Source organism: Triturus cristatus, chromosome 4_2 (assembly GCF_964204655.1).
Source record: "Triturus cristatus chromosome 4_2, aTriCri1.1, whole genome shotgun sequence".
NCBI lineage: Eukaryota > Metazoa > Chordata > Amphibia > Caudata > Salamandridae > Triturus > Triturus cristatus.
The window spans coordinates 650452136-650470655 of record NC_140586.1 but is presented as its reverse complement, the minus strand read 5'-3'; the positions used below and the strand labels follow the sequence as shown (position 1 = coordinate 650470655).

The window sequence follows — 18520 nt, the reverse complement described above, 5'->3', positions numbered from 1 at the left end:
ACGAAGCTCCTGCACTAGAACAATACAGCTGCACTAGAATAATACAGATTCCAAGTAACCAATGAAACCTGTCAATATGGTGTTTCCAGGTCATTACCGAGTTGCTTATCTGGCTACACAATTTAGCAGAAAGATATGAAGATCAAACCCTTCTCTCATCCATCCCTCCACTATCTTTTTCAAATCCAAAGAACAGACAAACATGTCCACTGTTCAAATTAATTTCATATTTCCGTAGGCTAATTTACCACTAATCCTCTTCTGGTTCTAGAGTATTGTGCAACTCTCTGAAAAGCAATTCAACACCTCATCAGGGGTAGCAAGCGCTATATAAAAGCAAACCTTTTCATCTTCTATCCCTCTACTATCAAATAACAGACTAAAATATCCACAGCTCAAATTAATCTATTTCACTATACTAATTCACCACTAAACTTTTTGGGTTCCGGAGTAGCATGCTACTCGCCGAAAAAGAACTTCGACGCCTCATCAGGGGTAATAAGCGCTATATAAATGCAATTACAAACAATACAATTTATCATACCTCATAAAAAAGATCAGGAGTTACTAGCATCAGCATTCAAAGCCATAAATTCTCCCTCTGGCCGAGTCCCCATGACCCTATCTCACTTCCGACCAGCACTCTCCTTAGACAGGATGAAGGAGCAAGCGTCAGCAATGCTGCTTCAAACGAAAACACCAACAGTAAAGCGTTTAATGCTGAAAGTAAAATGTATTTTCTAATTAATGTATAAAACAAATGCTCACGGTGTGGGAACCATAAAGATCCATAAGCACCCTGCACTACCCTTTTAAAAGCAGAGTAATTGAGGAGAGAAAAGTTAGCTCTTTTCAAACAGAAGCACAGCGTCTCTCTGTGGGATTGTCTATCGGTAAATAGTACAGTACAGTCCTGGTAGACAGAACGTGCAAAGACACAGCCTTACCCACTTTACAGATGCACATTTTCTTAAGTACACAAAGTCTTTGGCAAGCTTTATGGTTCCTACGTTTTCCACGAGTCCGTGCCAACAAGGACGAGCCGTCACGTAAGGGTGCATTCATACCTTAACTGGGGAAGAAAAATCTCTTGTGCTGCTGCTTACCGTGAGCCACACGCGGCTTTGCAGGCAGCCAGGAAGAGCTGCGAGGCCAGGGTGCGCGGCACTGAAGTGTCATTACCCTGCGCCGGCGCTGGGGGCCGTGCAGACTCGGAGGAAGAGTGAGACACATACAAACTTCCAGGCGGCGTGCTTAGGTGACGGGGAGGAGCCGTGCACAACGTACACGGGAGCACCGCCGCGCACAGGGGACGTGGACAGCTGCCACGGTGCAGGAGACCCGGGAAGCAGTAGCAGGTCAGGCGGACCACAGCTGGGGAAGCGCAGAGGGCCCTGGTTCATTCGTAGGCCCCAGCGGCGCCCTCTGCTTGAGCTGCGGCGTGGCTAGTCTGGGTCTTTACCCGACGCACAGTTGCTGCCAGCCTTGTTACTCCATCCAGACTCCTGGTTGACGGTGGGGGAGGGGCCTCACGTTTCCTTCTCGGAGAGCACCCACCTTTTACTAAAATCTAGGAATCGTGTGGGGCAAAATGGCGGCGGCCGTGGCCTATGGCGCAGCGGCACCCCCGCTCTACCCGCCCCCACCCGCACCCCCCGAGAGGTGGCGGTGGTGCGGGGAGCTGGATCCCGAAGAGATCCGGAACCGGCTGCAGAAAACCGGCTTGGAGCTGTGCAACCGCAGAAAGATCCTGATCAGGAATTTACCACAGGACTGCAGCAGCCAGGTATGTGCTGGAGTCGATCAATGTTGTCATTGCTAGGTTTGCACTAGAGGAGTGAGTTAAACCAACAGCTCCAGGTTCTAGTGGGGGTAACTGGATCCCATGGTGTTTCGAGAGAGCATTAAGTACCATGTGCCTACAAGTGAGGAGGCATTACTTGCAATAGGAAGTGGTCGAGAACTGGGATACCAGGTGTTTACAAGAAGTAGTATCTTGAAATTACTCTTAGAGATTTGCACTTCGTATTGCATTGGAGACCTGCAAGGATACTGCTTGTAGGTCAGGGTATTTGCACTTAGGAAGCACACTACCTATGCTACAGCACAATTAATGAGGCTATTCCGTTTGACTGGATATCCACGGGTTAATAACTACAACGCTGGGCACCAAGGAAGAGTATCTTCACTTGCAGCGCCATGCAACCACTCTAAGTCAAATAGGGGGGCTACTATATCACTTGTATCTTAGTGGAGCTACCAGCACCACTGTGTGCGTGTAGGGGATGCTACTTGAGAACGTTATCCTCGTGGCCCCCCTGCAGGATTGCTCCTTGCAACACTAAATACACAGAAGGCACTCGCTGCAGTACTGAGTAGTACTCGGCAAGCATATGGGGAGTAGGTACTTTTTTGAGCAACCAGAGTTAATCCTTTGGTATTTACAAGCATACCATCTTCAACCATGGTTACTCACGGTGGTACTGTCTGCAGCACTGTGCAGCAACCAGTGCTTAAAACGGAAGAATAGATTAACTAATGGGTAAAGTCTGTCCAAATATGTGGAAATCTATGGATTTCTTTCCAGTTCTCTGCGGAAAAAGGAGGCAAATATACAGAAACTAACACATGAAAGAGAAATACATTTAGTTAAACTGATGCTATATTTAACGAGCAAGCTACTTCAAATTACACAATAATTTATTTTCAGAATTCTTGAATGTTTCTAAAGTTTAACGAAAATATGTAGGGTCTTTGTGGCAGTCTTGTTTATCTCTTTTCAACTCTAAGTTATGTGACTTATGTCTAGGTCTTTGCCATTCTCACGGATCTTTCCTTAGCACAGCGCTCAGGAGCCATTATGTCTTAATGCAGGGTAACAATAGCCTCACACAGCTTGCCTTAGGCCTTGATTTGCATATTTGTATACCTGACATTCCACACGTTTAGTGCATTCAAAATAGGATTTGGAAGAATAAGAGTTTTAGGCTGGTTGGCTCTCTTGCAAAAACTTATAATAAAAATGTCTGCTGCTCAGCTGAGCCCGCAACTCAGCGGAGATGCTTTTAAAATTGGTGAGTGTAGGTCAAGTCAGTGCTTATGGTCTTACTACTCTAGCTTAATAGCCACCATTGCTGCTTCGCCTCCTTAGAACCCGGGCAATACTTTGTCCTAAAAGACGCTACTGCACACATCGTACTCACTAACTCGAAATGAAGGGGAAATCAACATCTGTAAATAATTTACAAAATTGCAAACAGAGGGACTGTCCCGACTTATGTTGCAAATCATTACACTCCAGGGACCCACAAAGGCTCTTGCTGAACTAGATAGTAACTGCAGATTGCCTTCAGGTTCATGCACTGTGTAATGCTTAGTCCCTATGGTCATTAGGCCACTCACTGTAGTACAAGGTGCACATGGTGGGATACATGTACATTAGGGCATAATTGCACGTCAGTCGTTGCATCACTGGCGTTAAACGGGTACTAGCAGCAAACTTTTAAAAAGTTAAGCACTGCCAGAGCAGCTAGCCAAATTTAAATAACAGCAGACAGGTGCATGTACATCAAGTGAAGTATCACCAGAGCAGCATAGGTGATTGGGCTGTCTAATCCAAAGTAGGGGCATCAGTCAGTGGATGCAGATGAACAGGAAGCCATGTATTTCCATCCTACAAAGTAGAGCAGTGCTTTGAAAGGGCCGGTACTATGCGGTACCGAGTACCGCCACTTTTTATTATTTTTAGGAGGAGAGTACTGGCACTCCTCAAGAGAAATGCAATACCCTTAATTGTAGAGTTTCAGCACTTTTCCGAAACAAGCAGGTACTCTGGTACAGAGTACCTGCACTTTTATTTTTCCATTTCAAGCACTGAAGTAGAGTATAGATGGGTTATGTACTTTTGTAGTAACGGAAAAGCGAAAAATTGATTCAGGCAATGTTGGATGAGCAGGTGGGAGTTTGATGTGAAACGTGCCTCAAGAATACTGTCGGGGGGGGGCGTGGCCAAGCCGAGCATGGTGTAGGACGCGAGCTGTCGGAGCTCCGGGCTGCCGCCGGCTAAAATAAGCTTTTAAAGCACCTTAAACTGCCGGTACAAGGCTTCCCCTGGTGCGAGAGGCCATCGGAGCTGGAGGGGGCTGCCGCTGCCTGGTGTGCCGGGCTCGGGGAGCACGACTGGCGACATCGGAGGCCGGACACTGGGGAATCCCGGGCACAGAGGAGACGGCCGCCATCTTGCGCGACCTGCGCCGGCGAATGCTGCTGGGTCCCGCGGACCACCCGATCGCTGGAGCCTGCTGAGGGGCCGTCTGCGAGGCTGCCTGGCCGGCCTGAGGCGATCTGAAGCGGCGGAGGGCGGGGGCCGAGACCCCCTGGTGCCGGTCGAGGACAGCGGAGCTGGGCTGTCTGCCCCGGCAGGCGAGGCCGCCATTTTGGGACCCTGCACCGCTGAAGCTACGGATGCTGCCTGCGAGCGCCGGACCCTTCTGCGCTGGACTGCGCTCGAGGTGAGGAGGTCGGCGGGAGGCATCGGCCCGCGGGGCGGTTCACCCTGGTTGGGTAAAGCCTGTAGCCGCTGAGGATACCCTGTCAGCGGTGGTCCCGGACGCTGGGGGGCCCCAGAGAGCGCTGTCAGTGTGGTGGCGACGGCTGCGGTGGGGGCGCTTGAAGGCCTGGAGCAGAGGAGGTCGCTGTGGCCCTGGTTCTGAGCTTTGGCCTGGAGGTGGCTGGGCTGGCTGGACCTCGCGGGCGGCGGCTGTGGGCTTGGAGGCTGGCCCGGGATATTAGCTCGCCCCCCCTGCTGGACTCGACGGAGGAGCGGGGCTGAGGGGTGCGGTGGCAGCGGGACCCGGGACGGTGGGACTGCTTAGCTACCGGCCCCCCCCAGGTGGTTGCTGAGCTGCGGGGACAGCGCGCTTTCTTGGAGCGCCGGACGCTGTGCTGCTTGCTCCCTGCGTGAGCGGGGAGGGCCCTGAGTTGGTCTCTGGTGGGCCCGGCGACCTGGTGGCCTCCGTGCCCTGAAGACGACGCGGATCGGCGTGGGCCGCGAGGCCTTGGCTACCTACAGCACCTGAGGCACGTCTGCGGCGGCGCTGCGACAGGGCTCGCGGCTTGGGGATTGGAGCGGCCCTCCACTGGACGTGACCCGATCTGGCCTGTACGCCCTTCGGCGCGGGCTGGCCCCCCGGGGGCGCTGAGTGGACGAGCCGTCCTGCGGCTGGGGTCTTCCTGTAGAGGCGGCGTATAACGGCACGATGACGCGCACCAAGTCAGGAAAGGACCCATCGGCGCCCGCGAAAGATGCCACAGTAAAGGACCTTTGGAGCAAGCCTGGAGGGGCGCCGACGGGCTCGCAGGCGGCTGGAGCCGGTGGGTCGGCAGAGCCCGTGACACAGTCCTTCATGGCGGTCTTCATGCAGGACCTCAAGTCCGAAATCGGCTCGCTGCGCACGGAGGTCCAGGCATGCGTCAAGGAGCTCCGGAGAGATGTGGGGGAGCTGGGGGACAGGGTTGACGACATGGAGAAAACCCTGGACGCCCGCTCGGAGGATCAGGAGCGCCTGTGGCAGAGGATAGCGGCCCTGGAGGAGCAGAATGTGGAGCTGCAGATCAGACAGGAGGACTTGGAAAATAGGGGGCGCCGCAATAACATCCGCATTCGGGGCGTCCCGATTGGCGCGGAGGGGACGGATATCATGACCTTCGTGGCGGACCTCCTGCATGAACTCCGGGGGGACGACGACGCCTCCCCGCCGGCTTTGGACAGGGCCCATAGAGTGTCGGGCCCACCCGGAAGGCCAGGTTTGATTCCCGATATCCTGACGAGGGTCCACTTCTTTGTCGAGAAAGAGGCCATTATCAAGGCGACAAGAGACAGGACGGACGTCAAATTCAACGGGGCCCCGATACAGCTGTTCCAGGACCTGGCTCCCACGACTCTCCGGCGCAGACGGGCCTTCCGACCGGTTACGGACAAGTTGCGAGCCCTCAACATTCGATATCAATGGGGACACCCCTTCGCCCTCATCTTCAACTGGGAGTCCAGACGACGGGTGCTGCGGTCCTACAGGGAAGCCGCGCAGCTACTCCAGATCCCAGACTCCCCTCCGGCCAGCCCGGTGCGCGGTGCCGCGGGGCCTCGAGCCTCGCTTAAGCCTAGCTGGTCCAGGGTGCGCCGGGGGGGGCGCTCTCCTTCCCCTGCCGCCAGCCGCTCTTCGAAGGACAAACAAGACATCATACGCCACATTCGGTCGCTGGAGGCCGGAACCTCACCGGCGGGGTCACAGGAGCCTGCTCCCTAGTAGCCTTCCGGACATGCAATTTGGGCTCCTTCTCCCTTGGGTAACTGAGATGGCCCGCCTTGTGGTTCCCGGCTGTTGGTGCGGGAGGGGACGGCGGCCCTCTCGCTGTTGTCGCTGCTGCAGCTCCTGATACCGGGCGGTGGCCCGGGGCTTCTTCGAACCTGGAGAATGGCGGTAGTGCCGACGGACCCCCACCACTATTCCTGGGAGAGTGACTTCTCTGGGATAACCTGTGCCGAAGTGCCTGGCCATTCCCTAGACTGGAATAGTCCTTGTTGGCCATGTTGGCCGTTTTGTGCCTCTAATTCTTTCGTTTATCTTTGTTCTTTGACTTCCTTCCTCATTCTTTCCTTACCCTCTGGCGGGGGGGCTCTGCGGGGGGGCTGGGGGGGGCTGGGGGGGATATTTGCACATGCTGACCCATGTCTGTGACTACTGTACCCTCCTGGAAGCTCGTCTCCTTGAATGTGCAGGGGCTTAACTCGCCTAGCAAACGCCATCAGATCTGGAGGTACCTGCTCCAACAGGGGGCAGACGTAGTATTCCTGCAGGAGACGCACCTTCTGCGGGCTGATGTGGGTCGTATGGCCCATCCGCGCTTCCCTCACAGATTTTGGGCTTCCGCAGCCACCAAGACAGCGGGGGTTGCTATTTTCTGCCGGGCGGGATTCTGCCACGGGGACACACAGGTGCGTAAAGACACTGCGGGCCGGGTCCTGAGGGTGGAGCTCACGAGGGGGCACCGTAGGCTCACGCTTTGCAATCTATACGCCCCTAATCAGGGGCAAGATACCTTTTTGCGCGGGGTCATCCGGGAGTATCTCGACCCGGTGGATTCGGACCTCATAGTGGGGGGGGACTTTAACCTGGTCTGGGACGCGGAGTTAGACCGCTGTGGGGGAGGCTCCCGAGGCGTGGGGGCCCTGTCGGCTACTGTGAAAAAATCCCTTACCGCTCTGACCTTGGTAGATGTGTGGCGTTACCACTCCCCGGGGCTGAAAGACTTCACTTTTTACTCGCACGTCCACCGCTCCTACTCCCGCATCGACATGCTCTTTGTCTCCCACTCCTTGCTCTCTGACACTATATCAGTTTCGCACTCGAGCATCTCGGTCTCCGACCATGCCCATGTGGAGCTGCTGCTCCACGAGCGCTCCACTCGCGCCCCCGGCCCGCGCCGCTGGCGGTTCCCGGATCACGCCTTACGGGACCCGAGGGACAGGGAGGAAATAAAGACGGCCATCTTGGACTACTTTGAGCACAACGAGTTGCCGGAGACCCCCCTCCCCCTCCTATGGGACGCTTTTAAGGCCACGATACGGGGCACCCTCACGGCTATCTCTGCTGCACGGACACGGGAGGCCCAACTGTATGAAACCAGACTTACCCGCGAACTCCAGACGCTGGAGAAGATGGACCAGACCCGCCCTTTGGCGGTCCATAAGCGGCGCCTGGCGGTCCTTAGAGGTCAGTTACGGGCACACCGGACGAACAAGGCGGAACGGGCACTTCTCGCGCTCCGGCAGCGCTTTTACATCGGTGGGGATAAGGTGGGAAAGGTGCTGGCAAGGCGGCTGCGCGCTAGGACGGCAAAGGCCCACATTGCGAAGTTACAGGGAGGGGGAGGAACATGGGTGACCACCGAGGCAGCTAAACTTCGGGCGTTCCATGGATATTATTCCTCCCTGTACGAGAGAGAGCCGCCCGACCCTGCGCTGATCACAGAGACACTGGGTAGTTGTGAGTGGGAACCGCTGAGTAAACACCACTCTGAGCTCCTAGAGGAGCCCATCACGCTGGAAGAAATAGCGGGAGCCCTGGGAGATCTTCCGCTTGGCAAGACACCTGGACCGGACGGGCTACCGGTGGCATTCTTCCGTGCCTTTCTGCCGCAGCTGCAACCCTACCTACACCGTCTCTTTAACTCCTTCGCGGATTCGGGGGGGCCGTCCCCGGACATGGCGATGGCCGAGATTGCCCTCATCCCAAAGCCAGGGAAAGACCACACCCTCTGCTCCTCATACCGGCCCATAGCCCTGTTGAACTCGGATCTTAAACTTTATACTAAAATCCTTGCCAAACGGCTTAGTGCTCATCTCCCACGCCTCGTGGACCCGGATCAGGTGGGGTTCATCCACCAACGCCAGGGGGCAGATAACGTTCGCCGCATTGCCCACATAGTGGGAAAGGCCAGGCATTGGAATATCCCGGCTTGCCTGTTGTCCCTAGACGCTGAAAAAGCGTTCGACCGGGTGGATTGGGAGTTCCTTCGAGCGGTTCTGCGGAAAGTGGGGATTGGACCCAAAATGGAGGCACGCATCATGGCCCCATACGCTGCTCCGGCTGCCCGGGTGCGCGTGAACGGCCAACTCACACAGCCTTTCCCCATCTGCAGGGGCACGCGGCAGGGTTGCCCCCTATCGCCTCTGCTTTTCGCCCTGGTGGTAGAACCCTTAGCTATTCTCATTCGCCAGTCACCGGACATCAAGGGCATCTCCCTTCGGGGACGTGACCATAAAGTGGCGCTCTTCGCTGACGACCTCCTCCTCACGCTGTCTTCGCCCTCCGCCTCGCTCCCAGCTGCGCACTCGTTGCTACATACCTATGAGCGGGCCTCCGGGCTTAAAATTAACCACGCCAAGTCTTGGGTGCTCAATCTCACGATCCCGGAGACGGAGGCAGCGACGTTGCGGACGAGCACCCCATATCAATGGGCGAGCGACTCCGTGAGATACCTTGGGCTCAACCTGACGCCGGACCTAGCCACCTGGACGCAGGCCAATTGGCAGGAGTGCAGACGCTCTGTCCTAGATGACTTGCGCACCTGGAAGGCATTGCCGCTTTCCTGGCTTGGTCGCCTCAACGCGATTAAGATGTCCGTGCTGCCAAAGATTCTCTACTTGTTTCAGACCCTGCCGACCCCCATCCCGGAACATTACATCCAGGGGCTACAAAGGGATTTGATCTCCTTTATCTGGGGAGGTAAGAAGCCGCGATTCTCTAACAAAATATTAAAGCTTCCTCGGGATAGAGGCGGCCTTGCCTGTCCCAATCTACTTGAGTACTACTGGGCGTCACACCTCCGATGTGTCCTGGAGTGGGGGGCGTGGGAAAGCGAGAAAATCTGGTTCCACATGGACAGGGCGGTTACCTGTCGCCCGATTTGGGATCACGCTTGGCTGCCCCGGGCGGCGCGTCACCGTAGTGCGTATATGGCGATCCCCACTAGGACGGTCCTAGAGATTTGGGATAAAGTGGCGGTCCGCAGGGGCCTCACCACCTTCCCCTCACCGCACACCCCTCTAGCTCGCAATCCCCAGTTCCCGCCGGCCTGCTGCGCGCCATACTTCGAGAACTGGACGGAGAGTGGCTGCCGGACGATCCGAGACCTCTTCGAGGGAGGGGCCTTCAAATCCTTCCAGCAATGTCAAAGGGACTTTGGGCTGGCAGACGGGGACAAGTTCCAATATGCTCAGCTTCGGCATTGGGTGCAGGGCTCTTCGCTGATGCAGGCGGCCACGAGACCTCTCACCCAGTTTGAACACTTGGCGCGTACGTTTGGCTCCTACAAGGGCCTAGTCTCTCGAGTCTATAAAGTGCTTCAGCATTCTCAGCGGCCAGGCCTACACCCGTACCAAGAGCACTGGCAGAATCTTTCGGGCTCCGAGATTAATCCCGCCCAATGGACAAGACTATGGAGCGACATCCCCAAAACCTTCCGCAGCATTCCTCAACAGGAATCAGCCTACAAGGTGATGACCCAGTGGTACTACACCCCTGTCCGATTGCAGAAAATGTTCCCCAAGGTGTCCCCGCTGTGCTGGCGCTGTGCCCAAGCACCAGGAGACTTTATCCATATTTGGTGGACGTGCCCGAGTCTGACTATCTATTGGAAGGAAGTCCTCAGCCACATCAAGAAGGTGCTTGGTTACCCCCTGCCAGAGGACCCCCTCACGATTATTTTGGGCCTTCGGCCGACGTCGCGAAGGGCAATGACAGGCCGCGATTGGCACCTGAGCCTTCATATGTTAAGCGCCGCAAAGCAAACGGTGGCGGTGTACTGGAAGAAGGCGGAGCCACCGTCTGTCAACGTGTGGTTCACTCGTCTCTGGCAGGTGCTGGCGATGGAACTGCTTACAGCCCGCCTTCAGTTTAGAGACACCAGGTTTAAGACCCTCTGGTCTCCCTTGGTGGCCCACTTGGGCAGGATAGAACACGCGCGAATGACACCGCCGAGACTGCGGGCCTTGAAACTGTTCGACGACGAGATATCTCAGACGCGTTCTGAGGTTCTCACACGGCCGGGGGCATTGACACCCTCGACGTTGGGGGGTTCCTAGCTGCGGGTGGGCTAGCCGGGGCCGGACCCCACCACGGTGCAGACATACTTCCCCACAGGCTTCGTCCCTTAGACCTGGGCCTCCCCCTCCACACCGCTGCGAGGACTGCCGTGCTGCCTCCCCCTCCCCCGCCGCCCTCCCCCTCCCCCCGCCACTTTCCCCCCCCCCCGCTTTCTGTTTACTTAAGTTTGTCCTGCCTTCAGGACGTGTAGAGGTTAAGTGCGTTACTAGGGCCTTGATAACTCAGCGCGGTGGCGCGACGCGCCTCTATCCAACCCCTTCCGACCCTGCGCGCTTACATCGGGGCGCTACACCGCCACACACGAGCTACCTCACACATTGTGTACCCGCGCAACACGCTGCAGCCCCGGCTTAGTGACAGGGTTGCCCTCAGCTGCGAGTTTCGTGTCGGAGATTATCGGGCACCACCAGGTACACATGCCTTATCAGCCCCCGCATCGGGCATACACACGGCTCTGGGTGGGATGCGGGGTGGTGGGCCTCCGGAGTATGACACACTGATGGCAGTGAATTGGAAGGGGGGGAAAACCTGCGATATGTTAGGCAGTAAGGCCTTTGTAAAATGGAATTTGATTTTGTCCGCTGCCGGCCAGGTTGGTTGTAGGCACACAGCTGTGTACTTTGAGCTCACCTCTTTTTCTAAATAAAACAAAGTTGGATACAAAAAGAATACTGTCGGCAGTATCTTTAAATTCCAACGCTATCTGACTGCCCCAAATTCCACAGAGCACCCTGCAGTAATGTCCAGTGCAGGAAAAGATCTTCAGGATTATTCGAATGAGCATGGATTTCATTCAAATATGGCGTTGATAGAAAGTGAGGAGACACCAACCTGAGTACACTATCAAGAAGAGAGAGGACCACAGTAATTGAGAAAGAAATTTGCAAGCCTGTGAGAGAAGCTGGACCGGAATTTTCCTTTGTATCACGTAACATCAAGGAAAATTCCAAGGTCTTTTCAAACCGCTTAATCAAATGATCGTTGCACAGTAGAGATCCAAAAAACTCTTGCATATAAATTGGCCTGGCCACTGGGCAGAGTAGCAGCACTGGCAGTAAATGGGCGGCAAGGCTTGCACAGCCAGGTGAATTGCATCAACGGCAGATCAGCATTTAGGAGTACAGTTAATGAAGTGCCACCAGGGCAACAGGGGGTCATAGTTTGTGACATTTGATGTAGGGGGTATCAGCAGTCGGGTAAAGGCAAAAAAAGAGATAAGTAAAATTTTGTGGGATTTCCCAGCCTTTACAGTAGAACCCTGCTCTTATAGTTCTTTAAATAACAGATGTAGGGTACCATATATCAGTAATCAGTGGCAGCCGAAAGTACCTATGATATCTATAAAGTACATGGGGGAAGGAGAGTACAAGCCTAGTACGGTTGGCAGTTCTCTTGGAGCCCAGGAATTGCATTACCTATGCTGGAATTTTCACTGGCAGTTGGTGCAGAGTTGGCTGGGGAGTGACTTTTTGCCATCTCTGCATACAAACTAGTTGAAGAACCCAAGGGATCATCAAACTGTAAAGAGTTAGCTGCAGAATATCATGGCATCTGGTGCTTATCAGGGCATCTTTATTTGTTTCAGTTTGATGTTCATCGTTTCTCTTGACATGGGTGGCATTTTAAGTAAATTGACTGTATGTTACAAGTATAATCCTAGTGGTCCCTTTAGACCCCTTTCTTATAAAACTGAATATATTTGCTGACTTTCTGGATATAAGTTAAATTTGATTAAAAAGTACTTTCCTTCTTTCAGTGTTTTAGCTACTGTGAGTAGGTCTGATGAAACCGATTTTGGCTGGTAATATTGAGATATTATTTAGTGCACACTTATCCATTTTAATCATTTACAGCCCACCAAAATCATAACATTCCATTAGCTAAATTACTTGAATATAATCAGGCTGTCTTATATTGAGAGTGTAATCAAATGGTTGGCAACTTTTTAGATACAAACTAAAAATTAAACTTTGCTCCCGAGAAAAACCCAACATGCTTTCCAGAGAGCTTTTTGTTAAATTGAGGGTTGTCTCATACAAGGGTAATTTGAAATATTGACAAAGATAATTTCCTTTCTTTGTTTATTTTTCAAACAGCTCATGATGGTGTATCTATTGGATTGATAATGTCTTCACAATCTACCATTTAATTGCACTCTATAAAATTTGTAATAGTGTTATTTTTCATAGTTGACCATGATCCCGTGATAACTTTTTTAGATTCTGTAGATGTAATGAAAGTGAACTTTAAGTGGAGTATTACTAACACTCTTATATTCGACAAACATTTCATCAGAGAAAATATATAACATTTACACCTTTTTTACATTTAAACATTGCATTTGATAAATTTGTCTTTGAAACGTGGAAGCTTATAAATCTGCCCTAATGTCAAGAAAACACTTAGGTCTTACTTTAAAAAAGAAAAGAAAAAAGATTGAGTACCCGGTTTAAGAATGTGTTCTAAAGATTTGATCTGGCTTAAAGTATTGAGCTAGAAATGTGATTGATTTACCAACATTTATCATTGAATAGAGGCAGTTTTTAGATTGCTGTGAGTCTGTAAAGACTACCTTAATACTGTATTAAGCCAAGATAAAAACACCAGGGCCATATTTCATGTTTTAAACAGCCTGACGTTTGTCTAATTTCAGTAATTAACCTAATTAAATCAGGCTACAAAGTGCTATGTACAAGCTTATTTCTCAAATAAATCTTAAGACCTGTTGCAGTATTTAATTAATACGGAACTTGAAGTGAATAATCCTACCAAGAGTACACAAGGTCTCTAGTTACAGGTCAAAGCAATGTACAGTCTTCCACAAAATGTAGTTTAGAAGATGGTGGCAAATTATGTGAAACCTAAGGTTCTAAATCTTATGATGAGTATTGCTATTGAGAACAACAGCATATTTGTGTTTTGATGAAGGTACTTTTAAAATGTCTGAAGGTTCTTAAAACCAGTATTTTGTCTGATGTTGATCCTAATCTTCATGAATTAGATAATTTTGCATACCAATAGAATATAAGGTAGTATGATTGCCTAAAATAGATAAAACCTTGCAGCCAGCTGGCTTATGTTTCATGGAATGCATTTCAAAATATTTAAATTGGTTACTTTAAGTTGACACACCACGTGGAAGGAACACCTGCAATGTACCTAGAAGCTGGTTTGATACAAGTGCATAAACACAGAAAAGATTTACTACTATTCGATTAATAAGTTAATATATATTGGTTTGTATGTTGAGGTTAAAAAAGAAAGTTTAGGATTAAAACAGTACTTTTCAAAACTACTCTTATTAGGTATCCGTATCCAAAAATCGATGCAGGTTATTAGTGCAGGAGACTACCATGGCTTTTGGCATGTGGTTAGGGTGGAATTAAGTAAATCTCTTCAACCGATTCTTCTTCTGGTCTCAAAAAGATCACTGGTTAACTCTTTGAAGTATTTATACCATTGTGGACACTCAATATCATTGAAACTGATTTATCAGTATTAATTTGGACCATCCGCTTATACATTCAGATGTTTATTTATCAGTTTTGTATATAGTGGGCAAGACCAGTGGGTGGAAGCACATTTTTTTACATAAGCAGTTATGATACACATAGTCGAACATGTAATGTGTGGTTTAATAATATATAGTGTAAACTCGTACATGTTTTAGCTAATGCGTGTTGCATCAATATTATACAGTGGAGCCAAAACATTGGTGAACTTAGTACCTCTTTCGAAAGACAAGCAGCATTGAGAGAGATTTTCACAGAAGTAGCATTGTAACAAGAGTATTTTCAGTTCTTTTTTTGAAGTACCCTAGGACTGAGTTTTCCTGATGGTCTGTGTGAGAAGTTGGCCTGGCATATGCTGGTCACTAGTTATAGTGGCCACCTTGCACCAGTCCTATTCGACTCTTATGGTAGATAGGTTTAAGACAACCTGTTAAAGAAAGCTATCCTAGTGGTAGCTGCTGAGAGCAGCCTTCAGGCTAAGTCTTAGAGGAATGTAAAGCAGCTTGTTTTACCTTATAATCTCTTGAATTACCAAATGAAAGGACACCACACAGGTGTAATATCAAATCTATATGTATTTATTTCTAGACACACTCTACTAATCTCTTTATGAGATTAGAAGCCAGGAACACATTCAAATATCATTGTTTCACAATAAGTTAAGCACAAATATGGCTGGGGCCCTAGCGGCGTACCAGACCATATACTAAAACAAGCATTTGCAATGCAATAGGTCGCGCATTTACGTGAGTTTGAGTTATTGGCATTGTAAATGACAATGCCTTTTATTTAGGTGTTGGTTTTTAAAACACAAATAAAAGGCATAGTCATTTACAATGCTAATAGCTTAAATTATTGCGAAAGCGAGCCCTATTGCAATGCAAATGCTTGTTGATTAGGGCTCTAAGAAGAGCCTGGCTCGCTATGTCCTCAGTGCGTTTGGTTCTGAGAACACAGCGTAGGATGGATTGATTGCTCAGGTCTGACTTGGAAAGAGTGGTCAGAGAAAGCAAGTGGCTTTAGGAGCAACAAACCCTGTGGGTGGTGTTTAGGGGTGTCTGTGGATGAACCGAAGAGTAGATAGGGGTGCAATGTGGGAACTTACTGGCACAGTGACTCAATAACTCCAGTGTGTCACAGTGCGCTTACAGCCTGAGGCATACTAAAATGTATTACAATGAGGCTGTGAGCTGAGTGGGAGAAGAGTAGCTGTGGGAGGGAAAAGGGTGCGTGAGGGAAACATATTAGGAGCAGGCACTGAAGTCGGGTGGAGAAAAAATATGCTTGAAAAATAAATAAATACCTTATCTCGACCGTTTTGCAAGTGCCGTTTCCTGTGCGGCGCCGATATTGGCAGAACCCTTCAGGTTGCAGTTATGAGGCGGGGCTTGCAGAATGCCCAACAGAGTTTGTCGAGCGGCGTATTACAATATAAAGGCACGGCTCAGCAAACGCGTTTCTTTCAATATTTTATGCATTTTAAGCATAAAGTATTTTTAAAATGTTGTTTGCGAACTTCGCCTCTCCTTGGCGAGGAGGCAGAACAAACAACAAGCACGTTAACAAGCTTGCGCCATTGCCCGAATCAACAAGTCTCCAAGCACTAAAATATGGCAACTCGGCTGCCGCATACCTAGCCACAAACTGTGCAAAACCTTCCATTGCACGTCACGGTGTGTTTACCATATGTCACCATGGTCTCCTCGGAAAATAATTTGAGATCTACTCGAGACACGTCCTTTCTGTTGCGGTGAAAGTACACGCGTACTTTGAGGATTCCAGCAAATAAATTCAACCCCAAATGAATGCGAGTTTATGCAAGCCGCTCCGAAGGAATGGCACCTAAATCTGTACCTACGAGACGCCAGCCTATTTGTAAGCAGGGGGCTGGTTTCAAACAGCCTGGCGGGTAACAATATACGTTTTCGATGTTTTGCTGCGCACATAACATGCCACACAGCCATCTTCCGAAAATACAAGCCACAAGTAGCAGATTTTGAGAGGAGAATTTACCACATCATGCCAGCGCGTCGAGAGCATTCCTCCGGCATTGTTACGGAGAAGAGGAGGTACATTACCAGTGAACGCTGCACACGTCACACACTCACCCTCCTCCTTGCTCAACCTGAAAAGGGAGGGGGTGACGTATTTACTCGGCTTTCTCGCCTGCCAAAATGTTTCTTGTCTTTATGGGGCCATGTGTTTGGCCCCATAAAGATAAGAAACCTTTTGCGACGAACGCAAAGCAGGCCAGGCCGTCCAAATGGGACGGCTCAGAAAGGCAAGCAAATACGTCCCCGACACCTTTTTTCCAATGGCTGGCCACCGTTTAGCATAAACGGTGACGCCAGCCAATGGAAAAGAGGGGTGGGGCTTAATGCCCCTTACAGAAAATACCCACATCTCATTAAATCGCCAGGGAGACTGCGCATGCGCGCAGCCTTACGCTATCGAGACCTAAAAAGTAACAACTTGACACATTATGTACCTTTAATATTATATTACTTAAACAAACATTAGTATGTCAATGCATGCATCAATACACATGTGCACACAAGGCAGCCAACGCTAAAATGGAATTTGTAATGAAGAAATGCCATTTCAAGACGGCTGTCGCTGTACATGCATGCATCTGTGACCCCACTGCGCTATTCTAAGAACTTTCAACACATTTTCCACAAAGATGAAAGCAATAGAAGATCTTCCCAGCAACTCACTGCAAACGTTAGACAGCCCAAGAGGCATCTGTCATAAGGAATCTTAACAATTTTTTTTTTTATTATACTTACCATCCTAACGTGATTGACAGTCATGTCAGAGCTGCAAAAAACGGGTTCACACGAAGTGCTAAAAAGAAAGTGAGTGACCCAACAGCACTTAGCACCGGCAGGACTCTTGGGGAAAAAAAATTGAAACAGGGAACAGAATGGGGGGAAAAATGAAATAAAGGGGGTGAGTATCAGATGGGGAGGATGAAGAGCACACTGGGTAGGCCAAAACATGGGGAGCAAGAAAACATACACTACTATAAAGTTCCTGTATCAAACAATAAAAGAATCACCTCAAGCAAGCAGTCGAGGGATACAATTCTTTCAACAATGTAAAACTAAAATGCTCTTTTGCCAGATGAATGCATGTATATGGAAAAAAGCCAACAAGTCAAGAACAGACAACAGATAGACAGTAAAATCATCCAATCAAAAGTCAACTTGAGGTATAAACTAGACTAGAAACAACAGGTTTTGCTGATAGACAGATACAACTCCTTCTAGCTGATAATTAAAAAAAAAAAAAAACTATTTATTTCTTTTAATAACTGTCTACAGAAGAGGACTTAAGCGGTCAAATATTGGATATGTACTTACTACTAATATCAATCATCCAAAATTGCAAGATTTTGTTTGAAAATATTGTGAGACAACAATATTGTAATACTAATTCAAATGAACATTTTGAAGCAGGCTAAACTGGACAGTGGCATTTTCCCTTTGATATTCAACCTCATATCTATGAAGTAGCCTGTTGCTGTTCCTACAACACCACATCTTTGCCTTCCTTCAGCCTTTGAAAGAAATACATTAAAATATTACTGGTAGTCATCTAAAAGCAAAGAAGGAAAACCTAGGAAGAGACTACTGCCTTATGAGATCCAAAACAAGGAGCAAACATAATCCAAAAATACAAAAAGGGACAACACGGGTACTTTAGAAGAGGCCTTCAACAACTCCACAAAAAAAAACTTGTATGTTTGTAGTAACTCTTCCAACAGACACAGAATCAATTATTCAGGTGGCAATACAAACGACTGAAATCAATGTGCCCAACCAACAGAACTGCACTGGGAACATCAATCTACAAACCAACCCAAGCAGTTCTCTCCACTATTAAAAGGAATAACATCATGCCCTCGAAAGCTAATGAATGAATTAAACTGGGCAGTAATCTGGTACAGTTCTTCTGAAGAATATTCCCCAAGACATCCTCTAGCAAAAACCTTAAAAGGAAAATGTTAACACATGATAGATAATAGAGCAGAGGAAAAAATTTAACTGAATTCCACCACCAAAATTGAGCTCCAAACTCAATCTGGTTAAAAAAAAACTTCAGGGCAATAAAATCAGTAACATATAGACAATTGTGCCTCAAATTACTGCCAAACGAGTCGCATCACTTCCTATGGACACCTCTTCATTGCATACAAGAAGCATGCAATCAAAACTCAGATAAAAAATATAGCAAACAACAAGCGGGACATGCTAACACAACACAAAACTCACTAATATAACAAAAGAACACCCAGGAAACACTACCTAAATCATAGGTTCGAACCCCAGAAAGTTA

The 18520-nt window shown here is 49.4% G+C and overlaps 1 protein-coding gene across 4 annotated transcripts in view; it reads left to right on the top strand.

The window, feature by feature from the left end:
- The first annotated feature begins 1047 nt into the window (after positions 1–1047).
- RAVER2 (ribonucleoprotein, PTB binding 2) overlaps positions 1048–18520 on the top strand; it is a 418859-nt gene continuing 401386 nt past the window's right edge. For 3 of the 4 annotated variants that reach the window (XM_085602379.1, XM_085602377.1, XM_085602378.1), the window contains exon 1: positions 1204–1786. In XM_085602379.1, the coding sequence (XP_085458505.1) occupies positions 1592–1786 (195 nt within the window). In that variant the 5' untranslated portion in view covers positions 1204–1591. Of the gene's footprint in view, positions 1787–18520 lie in introns of all 4 variants that reach the window. The other variant, XM_085602376.1, reaches the window with a different exon arrangement.